This window comes from Phacochoerus africanus, chromosome 14 (assembly GCF_016906955.1).
Source record: "Phacochoerus africanus isolate WHEZ1 chromosome 14, ROS_Pafr_v1, whole genome shotgun sequence".
Lineage (NCBI taxonomy): Eukaryota > Metazoa > Chordata > Mammalia > Artiodactyla > Suidae > Phacochoerus > Phacochoerus africanus.
This window is the reverse complement of record NC_062557.1, coordinates 45,956,219-45,981,206: the sequence shown is the minus strand read 5'-3', so window position 1 is coordinate 45,981,206 and position 24,988 is coordinate 45,956,219. Positions and strand designations below refer to the sequence as shown.

The window sequence follows — 24,988 nt, the reverse complement described above, 5'->3', positions numbered from 1 at the left end:
GCTAGTGGAAAGATTAAAAATAAGCACCTTAGGGAGTTCCCGTCGTGGCGCAGTGGTTAACGAATCCGACTAGGAACCATGAGGTTGCGGGTTCGGTCCCTGCCCTTGCTCAGTGGGTTAACGATCCGGCGTTGCCGTGAGCTGTGGTGTAGGTTGCAGACGCGGCTCGGATCCCGCGTTGCTGTGGCCCTGGTGTAGGCCAGTGGCTTCAGCTCCGATTGGACCCCTAGCCTGGAAACTTCCATATGCCGCGGGAGCGGCCCAAAAAATGCCAAAAAGACCAAAAAAAAAAAAAAAGCACCTTAGAATTCCGTTATATATGTAGATTGATGATAGCTAAGAAACGAATGCAAGGGGAAAGCATGTCTTGAATTGGAAAGATTGGGTATTTGTAACGTTTTAAAACAAGATACTGCTTCAAGGAGTTCCCTGGTGGCACAGCCAGTTAAGGATCAGGTGTTGTCACTACTGTGACTTGGATTTGATCCTCAGCCTGAGAATTTCCGCATGCCACAGATATGGCCAGAAAAACAAAAGAAGATATTGCTTCAGATGAATTTCTGTAGCTTCTGTTTCATTTTTGGTCCCTGCAAATGGGTTTGTTATAAAGATTAGCGTCCAAGAAAGGGACTAAAGTTATGATTTATTTAGACTAGCCTTGACTCGTTGGCTTGTTTCTGAGATACTTTTCTTTTTTTTTTTTTTTTTTTGCTATTTCTTTGGGCCGCTCCCGCAGCATATGGAGGTTCCCAGGCTAGGGGTCGAATCGGAGCTGTAGCTGCCAGCCTACGCCAGAGCCACAGCAACGCAGGATCCGAGCCGCGTCTGCAACCTACACCACAGCTCACGGCAACGCCGGATCGTTAACCCACTGAGCAAGGGCAGGGACCAAACCCGCAACCTCATGATTCCTAGTCAGATTCGTTAACCACTGCGCCACGGCAGGGGAACTCCTGAGATACTTTCCTATCTGTAACAGTCACTTGAGTTTGTAGATTATAGTGATAGCCATTTAAGAAAGGATAAACACTTGTAAAGTCAGGCAAATGTTCTATGTTTTGTGTAGTCTGAGTTATTATCTTTATTACTTTGAACCTAGATACCTACTCTTAAAGAGGATTCTAGGCCACTTTGCTAATTTTTTTTCCCCATTCAACTGTACCTCTTTACTCCTAACTCAGTAAAAGTTTTGTTTGTACTGACATACTCCATTATTATGTTGAGAGGGCTGGGGTCTTAATGGCTATGGTCTGCCTATAAGCCTGCCTAGTGAAACCTGCAGGTGGCTAATTAAAATTAAACTAACTTTTTTGTTGTTCTGGAATAACTGAAATGCCCGAGATTTTACAGAGCAAAGCATTACAGTAGAGCCAAAAGATAAGAAATTGAACTAAGTGGGAGTAGGGAATAGTTCATTCAATGCCAAAATAAATTACTCTCATGTGTTTCTTGGTAATGTTCTTTCCTACTTAACAGGAAGGAAGGAAAGAAAACATGATCTAATTTAATTGGCATAGTTGGCCTGACCTTAAGGGAGTGCATAGCATGTTATTATGCTGGCGACGTGTGTTTACCCCAGCAGGACCCTCCCATCTGCCATGCCTAAGAGAGAACTTCTTTTGTGCGCTCTCTGGAGACATGACAGCCTTAAACAGCATTGCTGGGATTTTGTTTCTGTGGATAGCATTGTTTTGTTTTGTTTTTTCTTTTTTTTGTCTTTTTAGGGCCACACCCATAGCACATGGAAGCTCCTAGGCTAGGGATTGAATCAGAGCTGTAGCTGCTGGCCTGTGCCACAGCTCATGGCAACCCTGGATCCTTAACACACTGAGCGAGGCCAGGGATCGAACCCATATCTTCATGAATACCAGTCAGGTTCATTACCGCTGAGCCACATTGGGAACTCCTCTGTAGATAACGTTGTTGATGGGTTGTTACCATTCTCTTTGGGATTTCTTTTGTTAAGATTGATGGTTTCTCGGAGTTCCCGTTGTGGCGCAGTGGTTGACGAATCCAACTAGGAACCATGAGGTTGCGGGTTCGGTCCCTGCCCTTGCTCAGTGGGTTGACGATCCGGCGTTGCCGTGAGCTGTGAGCTGTGGTGTAGGTTGCAGACGCGGCTCGGATCCCGCGTTGCTGTGGCTCTGGGAACCTCCATATGCCGCGGGAGCAGCCCAAGAAATAGCAACAACAACAAAAAAAGACAAAAGACAAAAAAAAAAAAAAGAATACAGGCTGGAGGTAAACAGAGCAGAGATACCTGGGCAGGTGGCCTTTTCCCGCTGCCCATTTCTGGCTTTGGTCTTCTCCATTGGGCACATTCATGGCCCAGAGACTACTAACTAAATCAAATGATCTGTTTCCCAACGTGGACAAATACTAGCTCTGACCGCGAGAGACATATTTTATCTTATTGAGCTCATTGGGTTACTTCATATTGCTGAGAGCTAGTATTCTAGTCAGCTGGACTGAAAATTAGATACATATCTAAGACGGGGTGCAGCCAACATGGCTTTCTTTACTGCCTTGCTTCTTGAAATATTTGACTGCATTTTGTACCTTGTTTATGGATCATGTTAGGAATGAATTTCATAGTTGAATGAGGGAATAGACTTTGAGACTTGCTGCATTCTCTTCATTTTGAAAAGTTGATAGTCTTGTCGAAGTCTAATTGTAAAATGCTTAAGAATTTTAAATAAGCGAAATAACCTACGGTGCTTCTCACTCTTAGTCAGAAATTTATCTGAGAAGAGAATAATCTTTAAACCAAATCTACTGACAGGTCTGCTAGCTAATAAGCGGTAGAGCCAGAATTATAATTCAGGCAGTCTGACATTAGAGCCTGTTTTCTTAACCAGTGAACTGGGCTTCCTCTGAGCTTCTCTTTTTTAGGACTAAGGGGGCATATAACTTGTATAAAGTATCTGGAGATGAGAAAATGTCTGATATCAGAAAAAAGGGCATTTATTTATTTATTTATTTTTGTCTTTTTGCCTTTTCTAGGGCCGCTTCCCACGGCATATGGAGGTTCCCAGGCTAGGGGTCGAATTGGAGCTGTAGCCGCCGGCCTACGCCAGAGCCACAGCAATGCGGGATCGGAGACTCATCTGTGATCTACACCACAGCTCACGGGCTGTGGCTCTGGTGTAGGCCGGTGGCTACAGCTCCGATTCAACCCCTAGCCTGGGAACCTCCATATGCCGCGGGAGCGGCCCAAGAAATAGCAACAACAACAACAACAACAACAAAAAAAGACAAAAAGACAAAAAAAAAAAGAATTCAGTTTGCTGATGTGTTTATGGTTTTTTTTTCCCTCATGGAGTCAGGTAGAGTAACTGGAGAGCATGAGTGTAACCATGTTCTGTGTGAAAAAACTACAACATAGTGAGAGGTTTGACTTAGGTTGCCCAATGTCAGAGATAGAATTGGGATTCAGATTTCTTAGTTTGACATGGGCAACTTCCCTAAAAATGTATATTACCTGTAAAAAATAGACAATTACTTGCAGATTAGTGTGAGATTTACTTTGGATTCCTAGCACACACAAAAAATGTAAATTTCAGATAGCATTGAACTGAACTTGCTGAAATAAGAGAACATTATATGGGCTAAAAGCAGAGGCTCCTGGTTTCCTGTAAAGGAGCAAGATACAAATCTGTTTTGTCACCTCAGGGTTTTCGTGTCTCTCCAGGCTTGGGAAAGGGGCTGCTACCTTCGAATTCAGGTGTCTGAGTTCTTTCAGAGGGACGCCTCATCTTCCGTCTTCATTAACCAACGACCCTGCACGACTCGAGCTGAAAGATAGTGCGCGTGAGTGGAGCAGAGGCAGTCCGTGCTCTCAGATTGACGTGTGTGCCCAGGAGAGGGCTGCCGTTTGTGAGAGGGGGACAAGCTATGGAACAGAGGCTCCCCCAACCTGCAAGCAGGCCTCGGTTTCAGGGAGCAGTCCCTTCACATTTAGCATAGATTTGTGTGTGTGTGTGTGTGTGTGTTTGCTTTCTCCTGTAGAGAGGATCTGTCCTCACCAGACTGTGTTTGTGTTGCTTTGAGAAGGATGGAGGTTAAGCACAAAACCTGGAGCCAGATGCCTGGGGACACATCCTGGCAGTCCCACCTATTGGCTGTGTAGCCTTGGTTTTCTAAGCCTTGGTTTTCTCATCAGTAAAACGAGGACAATAACTGCACCTCCCTCGCAGGGATGTCGTGAGCACCGTGCCGGGCGTATAAGAAGAGCACGACGATCTCAGCTGTCGTTGTGAATGTTTTCTGCAGACGGATGAGGGCAGGAGAACAAGAGCAAAAGGCGCCTTAATCCTTCCCTCTGGAAGAGGGCTGTCTACCTTGCCCGCAGTTCTAGCATGGGGTCTCTAAGAATGTAGGACCCTGGTGTGACTGTTGGGCCACATGGCCAGTTTGCTGCATGGATAACTTGTCATGTGGGTTTAGTTTCAGGAGAGAAAGCAGTGGTGGTGCATAAACCTGGTGCTGAGGAAAACCCATTAGCAATAGCATCACCTCACGTCTGTTGACGGGATGCAGGGAACTGTGCACAGGCTGTGGTGGAATGAACGTCTCTGACCCTCAGAGGAGTTTATACTTATTCACCTGTGACACAAGAAGGAGATTTGAAGAAGGCTGAGATGTGACAGAAGTGGCATTCATGGTGTGCTCCTCAGACTGTAAGATATAGGATAAGTAGACTGAGCAAAGCAAGAGAAGGGATGATTTTTCCAAACAGGCAGATGACAGCAAAAGAGCCAGGGAAGAGCCCCTTAGTGGGGAGACAGTAGAAAGACATTGAAGCTGAGGGGCCAGAAGTCATGGGACTGGGTGAGGGCAGGCAGAACACGGTGGTGAATAGTGCTGCAGCAGGCAGCCAGAAAATGAGTCAAGGGAGAGGCTTTCGGGGTTGGGCTTTTAAAAGGCAGGTTTCTGGAAACTTGAGAAGCGGTGAGGGTAGAAGCCCAACTGTGCTGTTAAGGCCACAGAAGACATTTTGTACTTGATTCCTTCAGATGCTTGGAGTTGGGGGCGGGAGGAGGGGAGTTGACCTGGGACAATGGAGGCTGTAAATCTGGCTCTGTTTGGTGTTTTTTTATTGATTATGAGAACAAATACATAGGACACAAACATGAGAGTAAATGCAAAATAATATAGGGGATAAGCTACAAGAGAGATGTGAGTGATTGCAACTGGTGAGGCTCCTTCATGATTCTTCCAGGAGTGAGTAGAGTTTTAGGAAAGATGTTAGGGTTGTGGCTTTTGGGGAAAGGAAGTGGGAGGCCAGCCAAGGGAAGGGAAGCTCTTGACCTCGTGCTTCAGGCAGGCCTAAGGTGTGGCACTAGGAAATAATATGGCCTCCGTTCATGGAGCCTTTTTTTTTTTTTTTTTTTTTAAGGCCACACTTGCAGTGTATGGAAGTCCCCAGGCTAGAGGTCAAATAGGAGCTTTAGCTGCCGGCCTACGCGCCACAGCCACAGCAGCACAGATCCGAGCCATGTCTGCGACCCACACCACAGCTCATGGCAACGCCGGATCCTTAACCCACTGAGCGAGGCCAGGGATCAAACATGCAACCTCATGGTTCCTAGTGAGATTCTTTCCAGCTGTGCCACTATGGGAACTCCCGTACATGGAGCTTTTGAGGAATGATCACAAAGCAGGCTTTGCCGGAAACAAATAGGAGTAGTGATGTTTGGGGTTAGAGAAAAGTCATTGAGTTTTGGTGAGAAAACACACCCCTGAATGACACCCAAGTTTATGTTTTCTCCTCCTGTCCAACATCAGAGAACTTGGCAGAATTTTGTATGATCGCAGACTTGTTGGATGGTGCTCATGGTCCAGGGAAACAGCAAGTCTGACTGGTTGGTGTGTTGCCTTCTCTCCTCAGCCCAGAGGTGGACAGGCGTCTTCTGGACTCTGGCAGAGGCGCTTCCTCAGGAAGTAAGCGCTACTGCTGGCTGAACTTTGTTGTGCTTTAATGATTGAAAAAAATAAAACCCACAAACCAAAACAACTCTCTTTCCCAACCACATTTTCCACTCTGCCTTCTTGCCAAGGAAATGGAATCTTCTCCGGTCCTTGTTTTTGAAAGAGGCCACAGGTAATATCCAGCTCTGACAGTTTCCCTTCTCTTACACAGAGGAAGCTGAATATGTCCTCACCACAGAGCCAGACTGCTGTGTTTACTCTGTAGGAAAGGAAGCCTCTCCTCAGATCACTATACAGATGTCTGTCTCCTAAATGGTGTTTTCTTTTTTTTTTAAACATCCAGCCCATCCTGTTCTCTGTCCTTCTACATAAATTCTCTTAGACCACATGACATCTCTTTGATTTAAAGAAAATAAATACTTCATAAATGGACCCCTCAAAAATTGGACCCCTGGCTATGGACATGGGATGTGTGAGCAGATAGAATTGGTTCCAGAGAGGTGCCTGAGCTGGATTACACAGCTATCTGTTGCCAAAGCTGTAACTGACTACCTGCCACTCTCTTGCCACTGTGTACTCTTTTGAAGGACACTAAGCCCCATGGAAAAGACTGAATTTGGAGTTAAGACCTAGATTTGAGTATAGGCTTTACTTCCTGGCTTTGTGACTTTAAAAAACTCATCCCAGCCCTGCCTGCCTCACAGTGTTGATGTGAGGGTTAGAATCAAAACAAGGATAGGTCAGAGTTCCTGTTGTGGCTCAGTGGATTACGAATCTGACTAGTATCCATAAGGATGCAGGTTCAATCCCTGGCCTCGCTCAGTGGGTTAAGGATCTGGCGTTGCAGTGAGCAGTGGTGTAGGTCAGAGACAAGGCTCAGATCCTTCATTGCTGTGACTGTGGTGTAGGCTGGCAGTTGCAGCTCCAATTTGACCCCTAACTTTCATATGCAGTAGGTGTGGCCCTAGAAAGAAAAAAACAAACCAAAAAAACTAGCATAGTTGATATAAAATTGTATTTTGAAGGCTATGCTCCCTACAGATCTTTGTGTGTATGTTTGTTTTATTTTGCTTTCTAAGGTGCAATTCTTTTAATAAATAATAAAATTTGGAGTTCCTGTTGTGGCTCAGTGGATTAAGAACCCAACACAGTGTCCATGCAGATGTGGGCCTCACTCATTGGGTTAGGGATCTGGAATTGCTTCAAGCTGCAGTATAGGCCCCAGCTGCAGCTTGGATCTGATGTGGCTGTGGCTGTGGCTGTGGCTGTGTTAGGCCTCAGCTACAGCTCCAATTCGACCCCTAGCCCAGAACTCTCATGTGCTACAGGATCAGCCCTAAAAAGAAAAAGAGAAAAATTAAAAATTAAATAAATAAAATTACATTGTTCCAAAATCAGAAGACAAAAAAAGTATATAAAGAGCAATCTTCTCCCTGGCTGTCACCTTTTCTACTGCTTTCTCCTCCCCTTTTTCCAGGTTGCTGTTTCTTTCTTTCTTTTTTCTTTCTTTTTTTCTTTTTTGTCTTTTTCTAGGGCTGCTCCAGTAGCATATGGAAGTTCCCAGGCTAGGGGGTCTAATTGGAGCTGTAGCCATCGGCCTACACCAGAGCCACAGCAACACAGGATCCAAGCCGTGTCTGTGACCTACAGCACAGCTTAACGGCAATGCCGGATCCTCAACCCACTGAGCAAGGCCAGGGATCGAACCTGCAACCACATGGTTCCTAGTCAGATTCGTTAACCCCTGCGCCACGACGGGAACTCCCCAGGTTACTGTTTCTATTCATTTCTGCATTAGGGCCCCAAAGGTGGCTTTAGTGATCCCCTGCTCTGACTCTCGCTCTCCCTTCACTTAATAGCGTGTTTTGGAGCCCCAGCAGTGCATTTTCACAGCAGTACAGCTTCATTATCTTCCATTGCCTGGATGTACCATAGTTTAACCAACCAGTTCCCTTACTAGTGGAACTTGGGTTCTTTCTAGGCTTTGGTTATGACAAACGATATTGCAGTGAATTAATCTTGTGCAATGCTTAGAACATTGCCTGACACGTAGTAAGAGCTGAATAAGTATTAGCTGTTACTGTGCATAAATAAATACAGTGTGCATGTGAGTACTGTGTGTCTGTAGGATGAAGTCCCAGAAATGGCATTGCTTAGTGAAGAGGGTAAATGCATGTGAATTTTTTCTAGATTGCTAAATTCCATTCCGTAGGAATTGTGTCATTTTGTACAATTGCAGCATACTCTTCTACAAATGTAAGGTATTAGAGCTTGCTTTAAGCAGTGGGTAACCAACAGAAGTGGTTGACAGATTGTTACTACTTAATTACCTATTGAAATTGTGTGTTTTCTTAGCTGGGCACTAGATTGTGCCAAGGCCTTAGTGGGGGGGTTTTCATTGATATTGTGTTTCTTATATTTTCTTACCACTTACCCTGTTTCTCTCTTTTTTTAAATGTAGTAGCAGAAAAATGCTTATAAGCATAATGAAAAAATTAGAAGCCATAAAGGAAAAGATTGATAAATTTGACTTCATAAAAATAAAAAATTTTAGTAGACTAGAAAAACATCATCAACTAAATTAGAAGACAAATTACATAATAGGAAAAAATATTTGCGATTATTATAATACATTAATATAGAGAGCACTATTACTAATCACTGTGAAAATGGCAAGCACACCAGTTAAAATTAGGCAGAGGTCCCAAACAGACATTTTACAAAAGAAAACTGTAAATAAGCAGACAAACAGAGAAGAGTTCAAATTGGACCCAAAAAGAAAGGTGTAATTATATATGCCCAGTTTTGAGGGGTTTTTTTGTTTTGTTTTTTGCTTTTTAGGACCTCCACAACTCCTGCAACTTTCTTTTAAATGACTAATTAATGTTCTGTGAAGTGGTTTCTCACAATTTATTAGGAAATTTGAAATATGAGACAAGTGCCAGTGAGGTTTTTGCTTTCCTTTCCGGGAGCTTTTCTTCAGCCTTGAGTTACCAAGCATCAGGTGAAAGATGGGCAGTGACTTAACGAGGCCTCAGTCGTCCAGCTTCCACAGGTCTGTGCTGCCAGACAGATCCATCATAGCAGAACAGATAGTTTGATTTTGTCATACTTTTTTTTTAAATAGTGAGGGAAAAAAAAATTTTTTTTAACTACAAATAGTTTTTTAGGGAGGTGAAATAATGCATGGAACAAAGCAAAAAAGATATCCAGTTCATAAGTGATAATACACTTATCACCTTAATTTGAAAGACTTAAGTCTGAGAGGCTTAAAACTTAGATCTTTGGTAGGATTTCAGCAAACTTTTTTCTTAGGTTCTTCTTGAATTTAAAGTTCTTTTTTTTAACAAATCCATTCAAAACTCTTCTGTTTCTGGGTGAAGAGTTTTGGCTTAACCTGTCCAGAGCTGTATCCACAGACACTGGTTTTCCCTTGATAGACCAATACTGTCCTTTCTCTGAAATACAGAAACATGGCCAGTGTCTTTGAGGGACTGTTCACTTATTTTATTTCTTCCTCATTGCATGTAAACAAGACATTAAAGTTTAAACAAAATTTAATTTCACCTTAGTTCCTAAAGCTGACTTTCTTTATCCATCTGTCTGTTTATTTCCCTAAATGCAGCCTTGGGATCTTTGGAGCAGATTTCTGTTTTCTTTTTTCTTGGGGAGTGCTCATTTCTAGTGGCCAGAGCACATAAGGGCTCGAAGCTGCAGCTTTCCTCAGATCAGAATGGCCACTTTCATCCTGCCGGAGTGGCTGCTTCGCTGCTCCTCTTCACAGCCCTCACTTGGGCTTCAGACATACTGATCCTAATCTTCTCAGTCAAACTCCAGGACAGGCAGTAACAACAGTTAAAGCAGCCGCAACTTCATTATCTACTCAGGGTGCAATTATTTGGCAGCCACAAAGACTGTGAGGTTTTTGTGGGCCCCCAAAGAACTCATATCCTGAAGAGAGAGACTAATCAAGGCAGGTCCTCTTGGCAGGGACACTGAAAGGGTGGATTACAGCTGATAGGAGTTTTAATTTGTGAGGACTTGATCTGATCGCCTGCTTTTGGAACAAGATAGGGTAGATGTACTTATTGTCCATCTTCTCTGGGCAGTCTTTGAAGACTCATTTGATTGTGTGATGATAGTATTGTCATAAGGACACAGAACTTTATTACATGATATCTGCCTCTGTCTTTCACCTGCCTCACTGCCCCGAGCCACTCTAAGGATTTGTTCAGCGGGCATTAGGCTGAGGGCAAGGATGCCTAGTGTCTCAAGTGCTGTAGTATTTCAAAGCCTGGTCTCCTGCCCACCGAAAGCTCCTCTTCAGCAAAGCAGATGCTGGCCCTCTCAGGAAGCACTCACTCAGGATGCAGCCAGAAGTGGTACTGGTCGGCCCTTCAGTGGACCAAGCTTTGGCTGCCGGGACTTTAGTGGCAGTAGGTGACGGTAGGGACCAGGGGCTTTGGAAGAGCGCAGGCTGCAGCGTTGTCTGTGTTCTTCTTCCCTGTATCTGCTGTTGAGAAAGGAGCAGCGGATCAGGAGGCTGCCATCATGAGAGCTTCGTCAGGGTCTGACTTGTGCGCTTTCCCCGTGGGTTTCTGGCGAGGGTGGACATGCGGTGCCAGGTCAGTGCGAGCCGTCTCTGCTGTCAGTGGGACGAGCAGAATCAGGCAGAGCTGAGCTTCCCCACGCAGTTCTTTTCAAGTTAAGTAATGTCTTCTGTCACACCATTTAGCTTATAAAAATAGACTTACTATCATGTTGCCTTTTAATTATTTAAATCAGTCTTGCTTTTTGAGAGCAGTTCTCAGAGAATGGTCTGAGGACCCCTGCCAAGCCCTGGGACCCTTTTTGAGCATCTGCAAGGTCTTCCTGCTCCGACAACGTATCTATGTGAGGCCAGATGTGCATCATCTGCTTCATCCAGAACAACAGATTGAACACAAAAGCAGATACAGGCACACTCAGCTGTCTTCTCAATTGTAACATAATGCCACTTTCCCAACCAGTTTACTTTGTTTTGGAGTCTGTCATTATTTTTTCCTAAAAATATGTATATTCATGGTTTCTAATTCTTCTTTGTGATGAATCAATATTTTTAACTTTCTGTTTTAATTTCTAATATGGTAAATACAGTAAATAACCTACATAAACAACTTTTGGGGGCGTCTTCAATAGTTTTAAGTGTACAGGGTTTTTGTTGTTGTTTGTTGGTTTTTTTGGTTGTTTTGGCCACACCCGTGGCATACAGAAGTTCCAGGGCCAGGGATGGAACCCACACCACAACAGCCACCCAAACCACAGCAGTGACAATGCCACATCTTTAACACGCTGCACCACCAGGGAACTCCTCAGGTGTAAAGTCTTTGATGCTGGGGTTAAGAAGTTTGAGGACCAGTGTTCTAGAGGACCACCTCAAGAGAAATAGCTGTATCGCCTCCCTTTTCCTTGGTCTCGTGTGGTGGGAAATGACATGACGCGGACCTAGAACTGCATCAACACTTTGAGGTGAAGACAGCTCGTGTCTCGCACAGGGACGGCACTAGAGAGAAGATGATGGTGGAGGTGAAGGTTGCTGGTTCCTGGGAATCCCCGCGTGCAGGTGTCCATGTTTGTCCTCTGTTCCCTCCCAGGTCCATTCTTGTTTTAAACACACATGCTTTCATCCCTTGCTTTAATTTTGCTCTTACTTAGCAGCAGCTCAGGTGAAGCATTTTTCCCCCTGTTAAAGTTAGTTGGAGTTATGTTCTTAAAGAGGAATTTGTGTTTTCCTAGTGGAGCCTGAGATGCAGTCTCCCTGATGGGAAGAGGCAGGTTTCTAGGATAAATGCCTGATAACACCACACTTGTCCCAGCTAAGCTCTCAATCGAGAGTGTTAGTTCAGCTCTGCCCCTCTGCAGTCCCACCACTGGAGAGATCCGTAAGTCCCAGGGCCTCCTTAGTGAGGAATACAGGCCGAGCAGGTGTCTCATCTTCGGTTCTGCCTGGTCCTCACTACAGATTTCCTCCTGAGAAAACAAGGACTCACAGTATCATCTGCAAATCAATGACTACCTGGGAATGATGCGCTGGCCCCATCAGCACCCGCCTAGTGGCTTAGCTGGTTACTGTAGGAATTTACGATAGAGAGGAAGAAAGGAAAACAGCCAGTGATGCCGAGAAAGGTGGGTAGAGTAAGACTCAAACTGGTATGCTTGCCCTTCTGACCCTGGAGGTTAATCCCCTAGGTGTGGCTGTGTGAATAGCAGACATTTCCACCTGCCTTCTAGGGTCATCGACCCACCTTCAGTGAGGCACCTGGCAGTGCAGTAGCACAGGATCTGGTAGCAGCCTTAGGGCCAAGGCCCAGCTCTGACCTTTCCATGTGACCTGGGCACATCACTTAGTTACTCTGCCCCAGTTTTCTAATTGCTAAAAATACGGTCATGCTGCCCTGTCTGCATCCCAGGATTGAAGACTTTGCTAGACTAAATGAGATCATAGATGGGAAAGCTGAAGAGCAGGTACAAATGTTAGTTTTGTGAAAAGCTTTTTGAACAGTGCCAGTAGGGTTTCTGCTCTTTGCCCTTTGCCCTCTAGACTCATGAGGCTTCTATTCTTTTCTCCAGGTTACCTGTGCATGACAGATGAGTGGTTCTCTGAATATGTCTACGAAGTGGTGGTGGACAAGAAGCATGTCCCCGAAGAGGTGCTAGCTGTACTAGAGCAGGAACCCATTGTCCTGCCAGCCTGGGACCCCATGGGTGCTTTGGCCGAGTGATATTGCCTCCAGCTTTTCCGCCTCCTGTGGGACCTGAAGTAGCTACAAAGGACAGATCCAGGGACTGAAGCCAAAGTTACACAGGTGACTGTGTGTTCCCACAGGACACAGTCAGACTCTTGGATTTCTCCTCCAGGAACCTCTTTGGGGAAGTGTGCTTTATGCGGAAGCAAAATACTCTTTAAGAAAAAAAGGGAAAGATCAGGTCATACCGTCTACTCTCCTCATCTCCAACAGCTCAGGATCTCTTAGCGTTTTAATCAGATGGCATTGTTTGTCTTAACTCTGTCTGAAAGGTTTGGTTCAGTGTCTGTTTTCATAAGGCGGGAGAGGATGAGCAATTGAGGTGTGTGGAGAGAAAATGGACCTAGTGTTCCTTGTTCCTAGAGTAGAATAGGGGGAGGGTGCCCTAATCTTGAGCTCTCGAAACTGCATGCTGCCTGACAGTAGCACTGTCCCTCCTAGATGGCAGTCTCTGAGGTCAGTGTTTTCAAGGTAATTTTTTGCGCCTCTTGATAGCCCAGGAATGGGAGGTTGATCGAAACTGACATGATTCCTTCCTGTTGTTCTGAACTGTGGGGAACACAGCTTTACTCGATGCAGGGTTAGGGAGAGGCTTAGAGAAAGTGGGTGAGAGACCAACCAAAACCTTATCATGATCTGCATCATAATCATTAGGGGGAGCTCTCACCAAACAGTTTAACTTCTCCCTCTGGAATTGGGAGTTGGGTGGGCATGAAAAGGAGATATCCGTTCTTTCTGACAACTAGATGGTGCTGAGAAGCTTTTGAATAAAACACTTTGCTAAATGAGAGTAAGTTGGCTTATTTGATCCAAGAAGTGTGTGTTTATTTAGCTGCAAAGGAAAACAACCACGTGGCTTGTGTTCTTAAAAGTGAAACCACCAGCAAAATGAGTAAGGGCCTCCCTGCTTTAGCTTCTCCGTGGGATATATGATGCTTCCCAGCCTGTGCTGATCCTCACTGGCTTCTGCACAGGGCTTCCAGGCACCGACTTTAGGAGGGCTTGTGCTCCTTCCATTTAACCATTCTTTCACCAAGATCCAGGGTCACCGCAAGGGTGGGAAGTAAGGCTCTGCTGGGTCCAGCCCTAGAATGGGCTGAAGAGTATTTTACTAAGACTGGGTCTCCCTTTCACTGAAAGCAAATCAGCACAGCACCCTAATCAACGTTTCCATCAAGGCCTGAGTTCCCCACCTTTCAGGCTGTCCACGAATCTTCTCAGTCCTAGCATGGAATATTGTTTGTCACAGCACTATCCAGGATTAATCAGTGTTTACAATATTCTAGTAATCCTGTTCCAAGCAGGAGAAATCCATTTCTAGACACATCATGGTGAAACCCCAGAACAGATCTTAAAAGCATCCAGGAAAGAAATACTAAATTGACAGCTGACTTCTCATCAGCAGCTATATATGCCAGAAGACTGTGAAGTATATCTTCAAAGTACAATTAGAAATTAACCGTGAACCTAGAGTTCCTTACTGAGTGAAACTTTTTTAAGAACAAGGGTGAAATAAAAGATATTTTCAGTCAAAAACTGTTGCCCAGCCAGAGCAATAGTGATCTAACAGAAGATCTGAAATTCAACAAAGAATGTCAGGTCAAAGAAAGTGATGAAGGGAGTTCCTGAGGTGGCATAGTGGGTTAAGAACCTGACTAGAACAGCTTGGTCGCTCTGGAGGCACAGGTTCAGTCTCCTTCCAGGTTCAGTGGGTTAAAATATCCAGCCCTGCCACAGCTGTGGTGTAGGTCACAGCTATGGCTCAGATTCAGTCCCTAGCCCAGAAACTTCTATGTGCCATGGGTGCAACCATTAAAAAAGAGAAGAAAGAAAGGAGTTCCCGTCATGACTCAGCAGTTAGCGAACCTAGCTAACATCCATGAGAATGTGGGATCCCTGGCCTCGCTCAGTGGGTTAAGGATCCGGCATTGCCATGAGCTGTGGTGTAGGTTGCAGACATGGCTTGGATCCCATGTTGCTGTGGCTCTGGTGTAGGCCAGCGGCTGCAGCTCCAATTGGGCCCCTAGCCTGGGAACCTCCATATGCCGTAGGTACAACCCTAGAAAAACAGAAAGACAAGAAAATAAAAAAAGAAAGAAAGTGATAAAAGAACTACTGCTGTGACACAGTGGATTCTGATGTCACAGCTCTAGTGTAGGTCGCAGCTGTAGCTTGGATTCAGTCTCTGGCCTGGGAACTTCCATATGCTTCAGGCACAGCCAAAAAAGAAAAAACAGAAAGTGATAAATCTGTGTATCATCTAAGTAGGAAGTGGTAGTCTTATAGGATTCAAAAAAAAAGATAAAACCAAAATACATGAAAATAGGTCATTAGGAAGATGAGTGAGATAAACATATTCTAACGTTCTTATGTTGGGAGTTACCTGGTGGCTCAGGAGATTAAGGATCTGGCATTCACTGCTATGGCTTAGGTTGCTGCAGTGGTACAGGTTCGATCCCTGTGCCAGGAACTTTTACATGCCAAAAGTAATTTATTTATTTATTTATTTATTTATTTATTTTTGGTCTTTTTGTCTTTTCTAGGGCCATTCCCGCGGCATATGGAGATTCCCAGGCTAGGGGTCCAATCAGAGCTGTAGCCGCCGGCCTACACCAGAGCCACAGCAATGCAGGATCCGAGCCGTGTCTTCGATCTACACCACAGCTCACGACAACGCTGGATCCTTAACCCAATGAGTGAGGCTAGGGATCAAACCCGCAACCTCATGGTTCCTAGTCAGATTGGTTAACCACTGAGCCATGACAGGAACTCCAAAAATTTTTTTTAAATATAAAATAAAGTCCTTATGTTATTCAGGAAGAAGATGAGTATATTGATTAACTTCAGGCTTTAATATGTTAATTGTATGTGCTAGAAATTTCTAGATTAACTACTGAAATAAAACAGGATGTAGTTTCTAATCAAGAATATAATGAATATATCAAAAATAAAGATACGAGAGAGGAAACACAGGACAAATACATTGTCCAAAATAAGACAAATAAATCTAATGATTCAATAATTACAGTGTCTATAAGTGGCTAAATGTTTCAGAAAAACAAATTGTCAAATGGGATTTTTGAAAGAAGTTCAGCTCTAAGTTGATTAGGAGAGATATCAGTAACCTAGGCTAAAGGATAGAAGAGCTATATCAGGCAGATGCTAACCAAAATAAGTCTGATGTAACTGTCTTAATAACCAGCCAACCTGGCCATGCAGACTAATTTTAGGATAAGGTTTTCACAACTATCCTGGAATGATACAGTACAGTAGCCCTAGAAATTGGCTTTGGAACAAAAAGCGTTACTAGAGATAGAAACACAAATATAGAAAAATTTATAAAGTTATAAAGATTCTAAATTAGTGTGTACCTAATAACGGCCTTGAAAAAAAATGATGACTACGTGGGAAAAAATAAGTAATCCAATATCATTAATGGAAGATTTTCACACTTCTCAGTTACTGATCAATCAACCAAAAAATCAGGGGAGTATATAAAAGATTTAACCATTTAATATGTTTGATATAATGGACATCTAGTAACCACCTAGTGTCCTACTACATCTAACAACCGCTCATTCTTTTTTGAGCACACATGGAACTTGTTCAAAAATGAACCACATGCTGAGCAGTAGAGTCAGTCTCAACAAATTTAAATGGATGGCTACCATGCAGACCACACTCAAGCCACAATGCAATGAAGTTAGGAACCAAAAATTAAAAGGTAACTAATAAAGCTATAAAAACTAATAAAGATGATAACTAATGGGAGTTCCCGTTGTGGTGCAGCAGAAATGAATGAGACTAGTATCCATGAGGATTTGGGTTCAGTCCCTGGCCTTGCTCAATGGGTTGGAGATCCAGCATTGCCGTGAGCTGTGGTGGTGGTCGCAGATGCAGCTCAGATGCAGTGTTGCTGTGGCCATGGCATAGGCCAGCAGCTATAGCTCCTATTCCACCCCCTGGTCTGGGAACTTCCATATGCTGCAGGTTCAGCCCTAAAAAGAAAAAAATAAATAACTAATAACTAAATAAAAGGAAATTTAACCTGAACAATAATAAAAGTACATATCAAAATCAGATACAGGAGTTTCCACTCAGTGGCACTGTGGGTTAAAGATCTGGCATTGCCGAAGCTGTGGTGTAGGGCACAGCTCAGCTTGGATTAGATCCCTGGTTGGGGAATTTTCACATGCCACAGGGGTGGTGAAGAAAAAAATTAGATACAGCTAAAATAGTACTACCTAGGTTTTATAGCATTAAAATTTTATTAGAATGTAGGAAAGGCTAAAAATTGAGCTTAGCATCTATTTCAAGAAATAAGTACCAAATAAACCTGGAGAAAGTAGAAGGATATAGGAAAGATGAGTGCAGAAATTAAACACAGGAGCAGGGGATTCTTCAAAAGTGGTTCTTCAAAAAAAAAAAAAAAAAGCAGCAGCAAATTAACAGATATTTGACAAGGCTGGTCCCCAAGAAAGTATATACCCACAGGCAAAAGAAGTTGAAAGGAGTGTATTATTATACTGAAGTTGAGAAACACAAGATACCCGTAAATTTATCAAAAGTGACAGTAAAGGAATTTGTTTGGAAGACATAGATCCCCAAGCCCCAGGAGGAAGGGAAAGGAGAAACAAACTGGAAAGCAGATGGAGGCATTGAAAAATTTAGCAGAACTGAAAAAAATTGAATCCTAAGCCAGCAGTGGAAACAGAAAATGATAAGCAAACCATTTTTTCATGGCATAACCCCCAAAAGAGTCAGATGTGGGAGCACCAGAGAGCCTTACTCTGGGGATTGGGAGTAAAAAGAGCCTTACTGAAAGGTTGAATATCTGTTAAATTCCCTCCCTGCTTTGGGTAGCTGGGTGACTGCCTCTCCCCCTCTCAACAGCAGCCAATTCAAGATTTATTCTCTCGAGAGGAAAAGAGTTTAATGGCCTGAAGGTCAGAAACTGAGCTGAAGGTGAAAGTGCCTTAAAGGAGCTATGTGAGCATTTGCATCTTGAATGTTCTCAGGCATACTGGGCTCCTAGAGCCCTAGTGCACAGGAGATGGGAAGTGTTCTCTGGGGAGCCTGATTAGCTTAAGAGGAAATAAATTTTCTTGTTGTTTGTCTTTTGTTATTTTAGGGCCCCATTCGAGGCATATTGAGGTTCCCAGGCCAGGGGTCTAATCAGGGCTGTTGTTGCTGGCCTACACCACAGCCACAGCAACATAGGATCCAAGCCAGGTCTGCGACCTACACCACAGCTCATGGCAACAGATCCTTAACCCACTGAAGGAGGCCAGGGATCAAACCTGCAACCTCATGGTTCCTAGTCGGGTTCGTTTTTGCTGTGCCACGATGGGAACTCCAAGAGGAAATAATTCTTTAAGGAAATAACTCTTTACTCTTTTATGAGGCTGACATAACCGTGACAAAAAATACATGCAAATCTCCCCCATAAACATACAAAATTCCTAACTATCACAAACCAGATCCAACAATATATAAAAGAGATAATGTTTGTATTCCAATATTTAATAAAAGCTATTTTCCAAATAAAACCGGGGTCCTGTGGAGAGAAAGAATGGCAGGAAGGTCTTCTCTGCTGAAGATGAGAGTAAATGGGCCAACGTTTAAGGCAGACTTCTGAACTGGAAGAGCTTGCTAACATTTGGGCGCTGGTAAGCTCAGAAGTGAGAAGATGGGAGCTGTCTTGCCCTGTAACTCTCTGAATGATACACTCACCTCCGGAAGTTCCTCGCCAGCCCCAGGATTCCTCTTGAGACACGTGGAGTCATGCTGACCCTACACATTCCAAGAAGCCGGGACCTGATAGCCATTCCTTTAGGATGTGGTTGTGGATCCGTCTACATGCTCTGGCTTGTTCATAGAGAGGAGATGAATTCTCATTTGCTGCTGGCAGCACACAGGCACCTGCTTTTAATTCCCATTTCTCTGGCCATGTGGCGGGGGTGAGCATCCTTGCTGGCTATGACCATAGTCACTGGCTGTAAGTTGGGATTTTTTCTTTTAAGTAATAACAGATGAGCGTTTTGTTTTGTTTTGTTTTGTTTTTTGCCTTTTCTGGGGCCGCTCCTGCGGCACATGGAAGTTCCCAGGCTAGGGGTGGAATCGGAGCTGTAGCTCCCAGCCTACACCAGAGGCACAGCAATGCAGGATCCGAGCCGCGTCTGCAACCTACACCACAGCTCACGGCAACACCGGATCCCCAACCCACTGAGCAAGGCCAGGGATCGAACCCACAACCTCATGGTTCCTAGTCAGATTCGTTAACCACTTAGCCACAACGGGAACTCCTAGATGAGCATTCTTATAGTTAGGACGGCTCGTTCAGAACCAGTGTTGCCTTGTGAAGATGACTCTTCCTCCTTGGGGTCTGCGACACAATTTGATGGAAAACGAGGTAGAACTCGGCTAGAGTTGTGATGTTTTGTTTTGCTTGTCAAAATCTACAGTACCACAAAGAGAAACGGGGGGCGGGGGGGGGGGGGTTTGTCCAGTGCAGAGCAGTTGCAGTTCCTTGGGAACAGCATTGTGTGAAGGTGGGACTTCTGCACTCCTCTGTCAGTACAGTTTGAATACACCTTTTCTGTCTCTCTGGCTTACTCCTCTAGAAAAACTGGTAGCTCCTTTTGAGGTGGATGGAGTGGGCTCTGGAACCCTCGCTCAGGCTATCCTATGACAGCGTTCTGTTTTAAATGACCTGCTTTGCAGAAGAATCGAGCCACTGAGGTAGGGTGGGGACAGGGTGGAAAGTACCAGAATATGCTTGATTTAAATTGTGGCCTCCCTGCCTCTCACCCGGGAGGGCCCTTAATAGGTCATCTTGTCCAAACGTCTCCAAGATGGTTAAGGGGTCCTTTTGGTTGGACCCATTCTACTTGGACATGTCCAGTGACAGTCTCCTCCCTCGTGGCCCCTGCCCACTTCTGCAGACTCAGTTTCCTCATGTCCCTTCTTGTTCCCTCTGCTCCAGCCAACGGCCCTCCTCCCACTTTGTCCCTCAAATACACCGAGCTCATTCCTGCCACCTTGCCAGTCTCTCTTCTAAAGCTCCTCCCTCAGCCTAGAGGCTGGTTTCTTATGATTCGGGTCATGGTTTGAATGTCGAGGCCTTCTGGTCACTTTATCTAAGTAGACAGCTGCCCCCACCCCACTGCTTCTGTCACCTGTCACTCTCTCTCCTGCGACTGGAGTCTATTTCCCTCACTTCTATCCCTTTCTAAAATTCCACTTATTTCTATGCTTATGTCAGTTTTCCCCAAAGTCAATACTCCCTGTCAGCTCCCCAAGGGCAGGGGCTTTGTCTTGTCACCCTGTATTCACAAGCCTGGCTCGTGGGAAGTGTGGTCGACTGACTGATTGAAAACACCCTATATTCTGACAGCTATACTCAATTAAAAGTTTATATATAGATCCAAAGTGGGCTTTCCTATAACTTGCTCAATAGGGACAAGTAGAATGAGAACAAAGTCCCCATGGATTTCATATCTCAGTGGGTAACGGAAAGGTCAGGATTTCATGGTGACGGGCATAAGGAGAGTAGAAGAGGGAGGGGGACCCCTCAGAGGTTTACTCTTCACTGCTTGCAGGCTTTTCGCTTCAAATCAGCCCAGCAGCCTAACAACCAAAGCGCCCCTGGACTCAGACAGATTGGCTGTGCCACTAGGAGCTGTGTGAGCAGAGACAAGTTACTGAACCTCTCTGAGCCTCAGTCTCCTTATCATCTTTATTGAAAATCTTTTTTTTTTTTGCCTTTTTAGGGTGGCACCCGTGCATATGGAGGTTCCCAGGCTAGGGGTCAAATCAGAGCTACAGCTACTGGCCTACGCCACAGCCACAGCAACTTGGGATCTGAGCTGCGTCTGCTACCTACACTACAGCTCCAGTCAATGCCAGATCCTTAATCCACTGAGCAAGGCCAGGGGTCAAACCCATGTTCTCATGGATACTAGTAGGGTTTGTTACCTCTGAGTCACTATGGGAACTGCAAAAATCATTTTGCAATGTATTAAATATGAAAAGTCACAGCTTGAAGGAGGAAAACGAATTGATTTTGAGTAACACCTACAGCAAAATACAGCCAAAGGGAGTTCCTGCCATGGTGCAATGGAAACAAATCTGACTAGGAACCATGAGGTTGCAGGTTCGATCCCTGGCCTTGCTCAGTGGGTTAAGGATCTGGCATTGCCGTGAACTGTGGTGTAGGTTGCAGACACTTCTCGGATCTCACGTTGCTGCAGCTGTGGTGTAGGCTGGCAGCTATAGCTCCAATTGGACCCCTAGCCTGGGAACCTCCATCTGCTGTGAGTATGGTCCTAAAAAGCCAAAAAAAAAAAAAAAAAAAGCCAAGGAGTTCTTATCATGGTGCAGCAGAAATGAATCCAACTAGGAACCATGAGGTTGCAGGTCAGATCCCTGGCCTCGCTCAGTGGGTTAAGGATCTGGCATTGCCATGAGCTGAGGTGTAGGTCGAAGACACGGTGTGGATCTGGCGTAGGCCAGCAACTACAGCTCCAATTAGACCCCTAGCCTGGGAACCTTCATATGCCATGAGTGCAGCCCTAAAAAGCCAAAAACAAACCAACCAAAACGCCAAAGGTTGAAAAGATTACATATTAACCATGTGGTAGGAAGAGAAAAAAAGATGATGCAGATAATGTGCCTAGTAGATAGATGCTCAATAAATGGGAGCTTTGGAGTTCCCTGGTGGCCTAGTGGTTAAAGATCTGCCATTGTCACTATCAACATCTTAATACATGTTCTCATTCTTTAATAGGCATGTAAATCTTCTTTTATCAAAATGGGATTAACATGTTTAAATGAAACAAATATTAAGAATTTTATTAACATGTATAGATATATAATGCTTTTATTGTCCTTAGTATAGCATTTCATTGTAAAGATTCACAGTAATTACATTAAACTGGACTCAGCTGATGAACATTTAAATTGTCTCCAAGTTTCCCCTCTTAAGCAGCACCACAATAAACTCTCTAATGCATATTAAAAAAAAAAAAAAAAAAAGATCTGCCATTGTCACTACAGTGGCTTGGGTTTGATTCCCAAAAAAAAGAATTTAAAATAATTTTTTTTTTTTTTGTCTTTTTGCCATTTCTTGGGCCACTCCCACAGCATATGGAGGTTCCCAGGCTAGGGGTCGAATCGGAGCTATAGCCTCCAGCCTACACCAGAGCCACAGCAACGCGGGATCCGAGCTGCGTCTGCAACCTACGCCACAGCTCACAGCAACGCCGGATCCTTAACCCACTGAGCAAGGGCCAGGGATCAAACCCGCAACCTCATGGTTCCTAGTCAGATTCGTTAACCACTGCGCCACAACAGGAACTCCAAATAAAAAATATTTTAAAAAAATAATAAATCAATAAATGGGAGCTTTGGGTCAGAAGCAGGCTCACAGAGCTTCTCCAACGTGCCCATTGTTGTGCGAGGCCCTCTGGGGGTTAAAGCAATTCCATGCTCTCCAGAAGTGTATCGTTTAGTTGGGAAAATAAGATGTGTATACATGAGCCAGTTGCAGAAAGCAGATGACTTTGCATGAGTGACGTTTTCTAGCCACTATCATAATGGTTATGAAAAGACTTGAAGCTGGAGAAGGAAAAGAAAAGCTGACTGGTTTTAAACTAACTTCTAACCGCAGTGACCACAGACATCAAGGATGAGGGTGATCAGTTTTCCAAGAAGAGACTAAGGGAAAACGTCTCTCTATGCAGAGGCCTGGGTTATCTTGAAGTTCCTGGAGGGGAAGAAGAGCCAAAGAGAGGGTGAGTGTTTTGTAATCTTGAGCAGACAAAGGAAGCCTGGGAGTGGGACAGAGGAGAGAGGAGTGACTTCAGGGGTGAACAAGGACTTTGTTCTAAAAAGAATTCTATCCCTCCTGAGCCTGAGCAAAGCGCTAGACGTCACCTCTTGGCTCACAGCATCCTTGTTAGTAAATTAGAAAAAATATTTGCCTCCTTCCTAAGGGAACAAAAAAAATTACAGTGGTGCCAAGTAATTTGGCCCCGGGTAGGAAGGAAACTTGTCTACACTCCATGAAGTGGAGCTGCAGGCCAATCCTCTGGGCTTCTCCCCCATAAGCTTAGGGCCCCTAGAATGTCTTCCTGTGTTCTTTCTTTCCCGTCTCTTTTTTCCTTTCGTTCTTCCTTTCTTTTTAATTTTCTAAATTTTTAGAAATACTGCTTTTCTGAACAAGTTTTATAAAAGTACTACCTACACACAGCAAATATTTAAGGAGTACAGAAGGGATTACAGTGCAAAGCAGGGTTCCCTTCTACCCTTAATGTCCTTTCTCTCCGAGACACTTCGGATTCCCAGTTTCTTCTCCGAACTTAGAGCGATTTCAATGCACAGAGAAACGCCACTTCACTCCTTTCACCACTGGGTGGTTCTCTGTTGTAGCCTATGCAACAGGTTACTCACCAGTCCCAAGGGCACTTTAAGAGTAAAAGGCATTGCCCTAACCATTCACTGCCCATCCGCGTTCACGAGGCCTGCAGTGTGCTGGGTGGCGAGGTATGGAGAGAGACAGAGCCCCTTCCCTTGGGAACGCAGAGCCGTGGGGAGGAAGTGGGCATTGAGGAGCAATCCAAGGGCTGTAACGGGGAGGCCCGCCCTGGAACTTGGTGCTTCTCCTGGTTTCCACCTCTCCGTCAAAGTGGAAGGTGAAACCAGCTGCCCTCCAGAACCAGCTGAGGTGTTCACAGTCAGGGGAGAGAATTTTGTAGGACGGAAGTAAAACCAAAAACCTTGGCTGAGGGCTTTCCGTTGTGGCTCCGTGGGTTAAGAACCGGACATTGTGTCCCTGAGGATGCGGGTTCGATCCCTGGCCTCACTCAGTAGGCAGCCAGAGGTGCAACTCTGATATGACCCCTAGCCTGAAACTTCCATATGCCACGGGTGCAGCCCTAAAAAGAAAACAACAATAACGACAAAAACAGGAGTTCCTGTCGTGGCTCAACAGAAATGCATCTGACTAGGACCCATGAGAATGCAGGTTCGATCCCTGGCCTTGCTTAGTGGGTTAAGGATCCAGCGTTGCCTTGAGCTGTGGTGTAAGTCGCAGACTCAGCTCAGATCCCGAGTTGCTGTGGCTGTGGCTGTGGCTGTGGCTGTGGCCGGCAGCTACAGCTCCGATTCCACCCCCAGCCGGGCAATCTCCATATGCCGTGGGTGTGGCCCTAAAACAACAACAACAACAACAACAACAAACCTTGGTCCAAAAATACCACCAGATAGAGCAGGGGGTCGTCACAATATCTGTAAAATCTGAAGGAACAGGGCTTATTTAGCAAAGGCAACAGGCTCATAAGGAATGAGAGAGAAGGGGCCAGGAAAAGGTTACCAAAGACAGAGTCATCTACTTTCAAATATTTTCTGCTTTCCTCAGAGCAGTCCTCTCCACAGCCCCTGCACAGTCACGCTCCTGGAGCTCCTGAGGGCCTGTCCATCCCCTTGCTTTGGCCTGGCTTCACCTGGATAAGAGACAGCCTCCCCCAGGGTAGGCCTCTGTGGGGACGAGCCCAGGGTTCACAGAGGTAGCAAATCCTGCCCTGGAGGTGCCGTACTCTGCACATGGTTGGCCATGGAGCCAGTCCCCCAAACTATGCCACGTCCCAGGAAAAAGGTGGGGAGGCGCCGAGAGACACTCTGGCACTGGAATACAGAGGAAGAGCCCACAAGCAAGGCAGCGCTGTCTTCCATTATTGTGACTGACACGGTGTGTCCCGGCCTGGCTCTGCAGGGGAGCCATTGCTGGGCCTTGAGAGGCCCTGGGAAGTGCGTCTTGGTGGCAGGGTCTGTGTGCGATGAGGCGGGAGGGTTGGGGAGGAGGTGGTCCTATTTAAATGTGCTCTTTATGTCTCAAAGTGAGACTGTGTTTATTCTGCAGCCTCATAGCAGGCCAGAGGCCCTGCTACTTCGGAGCCAGAGCCAGTGGAACAAAGAAATTCCTGTTGACCCATGATCCCTGCCATGTCTCTTGGTACAGTCACCCAGGTTCACAGTATTTTTGACAAATGCACCCACTTTCCCCAGACACCAGCCAGCCAGGAGCCCCACAGTTTCTCCTTCCAGTTTCCAGCTCCCTTCTCTCCCCTGGGTGCCCTGGTGCCTGCCTCACACCTGCATCACACCTACCTCACACCTGTACTCACACCTGTAGTCACACCCACCTCATACCTGCACGCACTGTCTAAGGAGCCTGTGGGCATCCTGCCACCCCCTCCCCCACTGTAACTCTA

General features: G+C 45.2%; 1 protein-coding gene across 1 annotated transcript in view; it reads left to right on the top strand.

The window, feature by feature from the left end:
* The window catches only part of BLMH (bleomycin hydrolase), a 49,718-nt gene extending 36,212 nt beyond the window's left edge, over positions 1–13,506 (top strand). Inside the window, exon 12 of the mRNA XM_047757508.1 lies at positions 12,541–13,506. Within this exon, the coding sequence (XP_047613464.1) occupies positions 12,541–12,692 (152 nt within the window). The 3' untranslated portion in view covers positions 12,693–13,506. The remainder of the gene's footprint in view (positions 1–12,540) is intronic.
* The last annotated feature ends 11,482 nt before the right edge of the window (positions 13,507–24,988 follow it).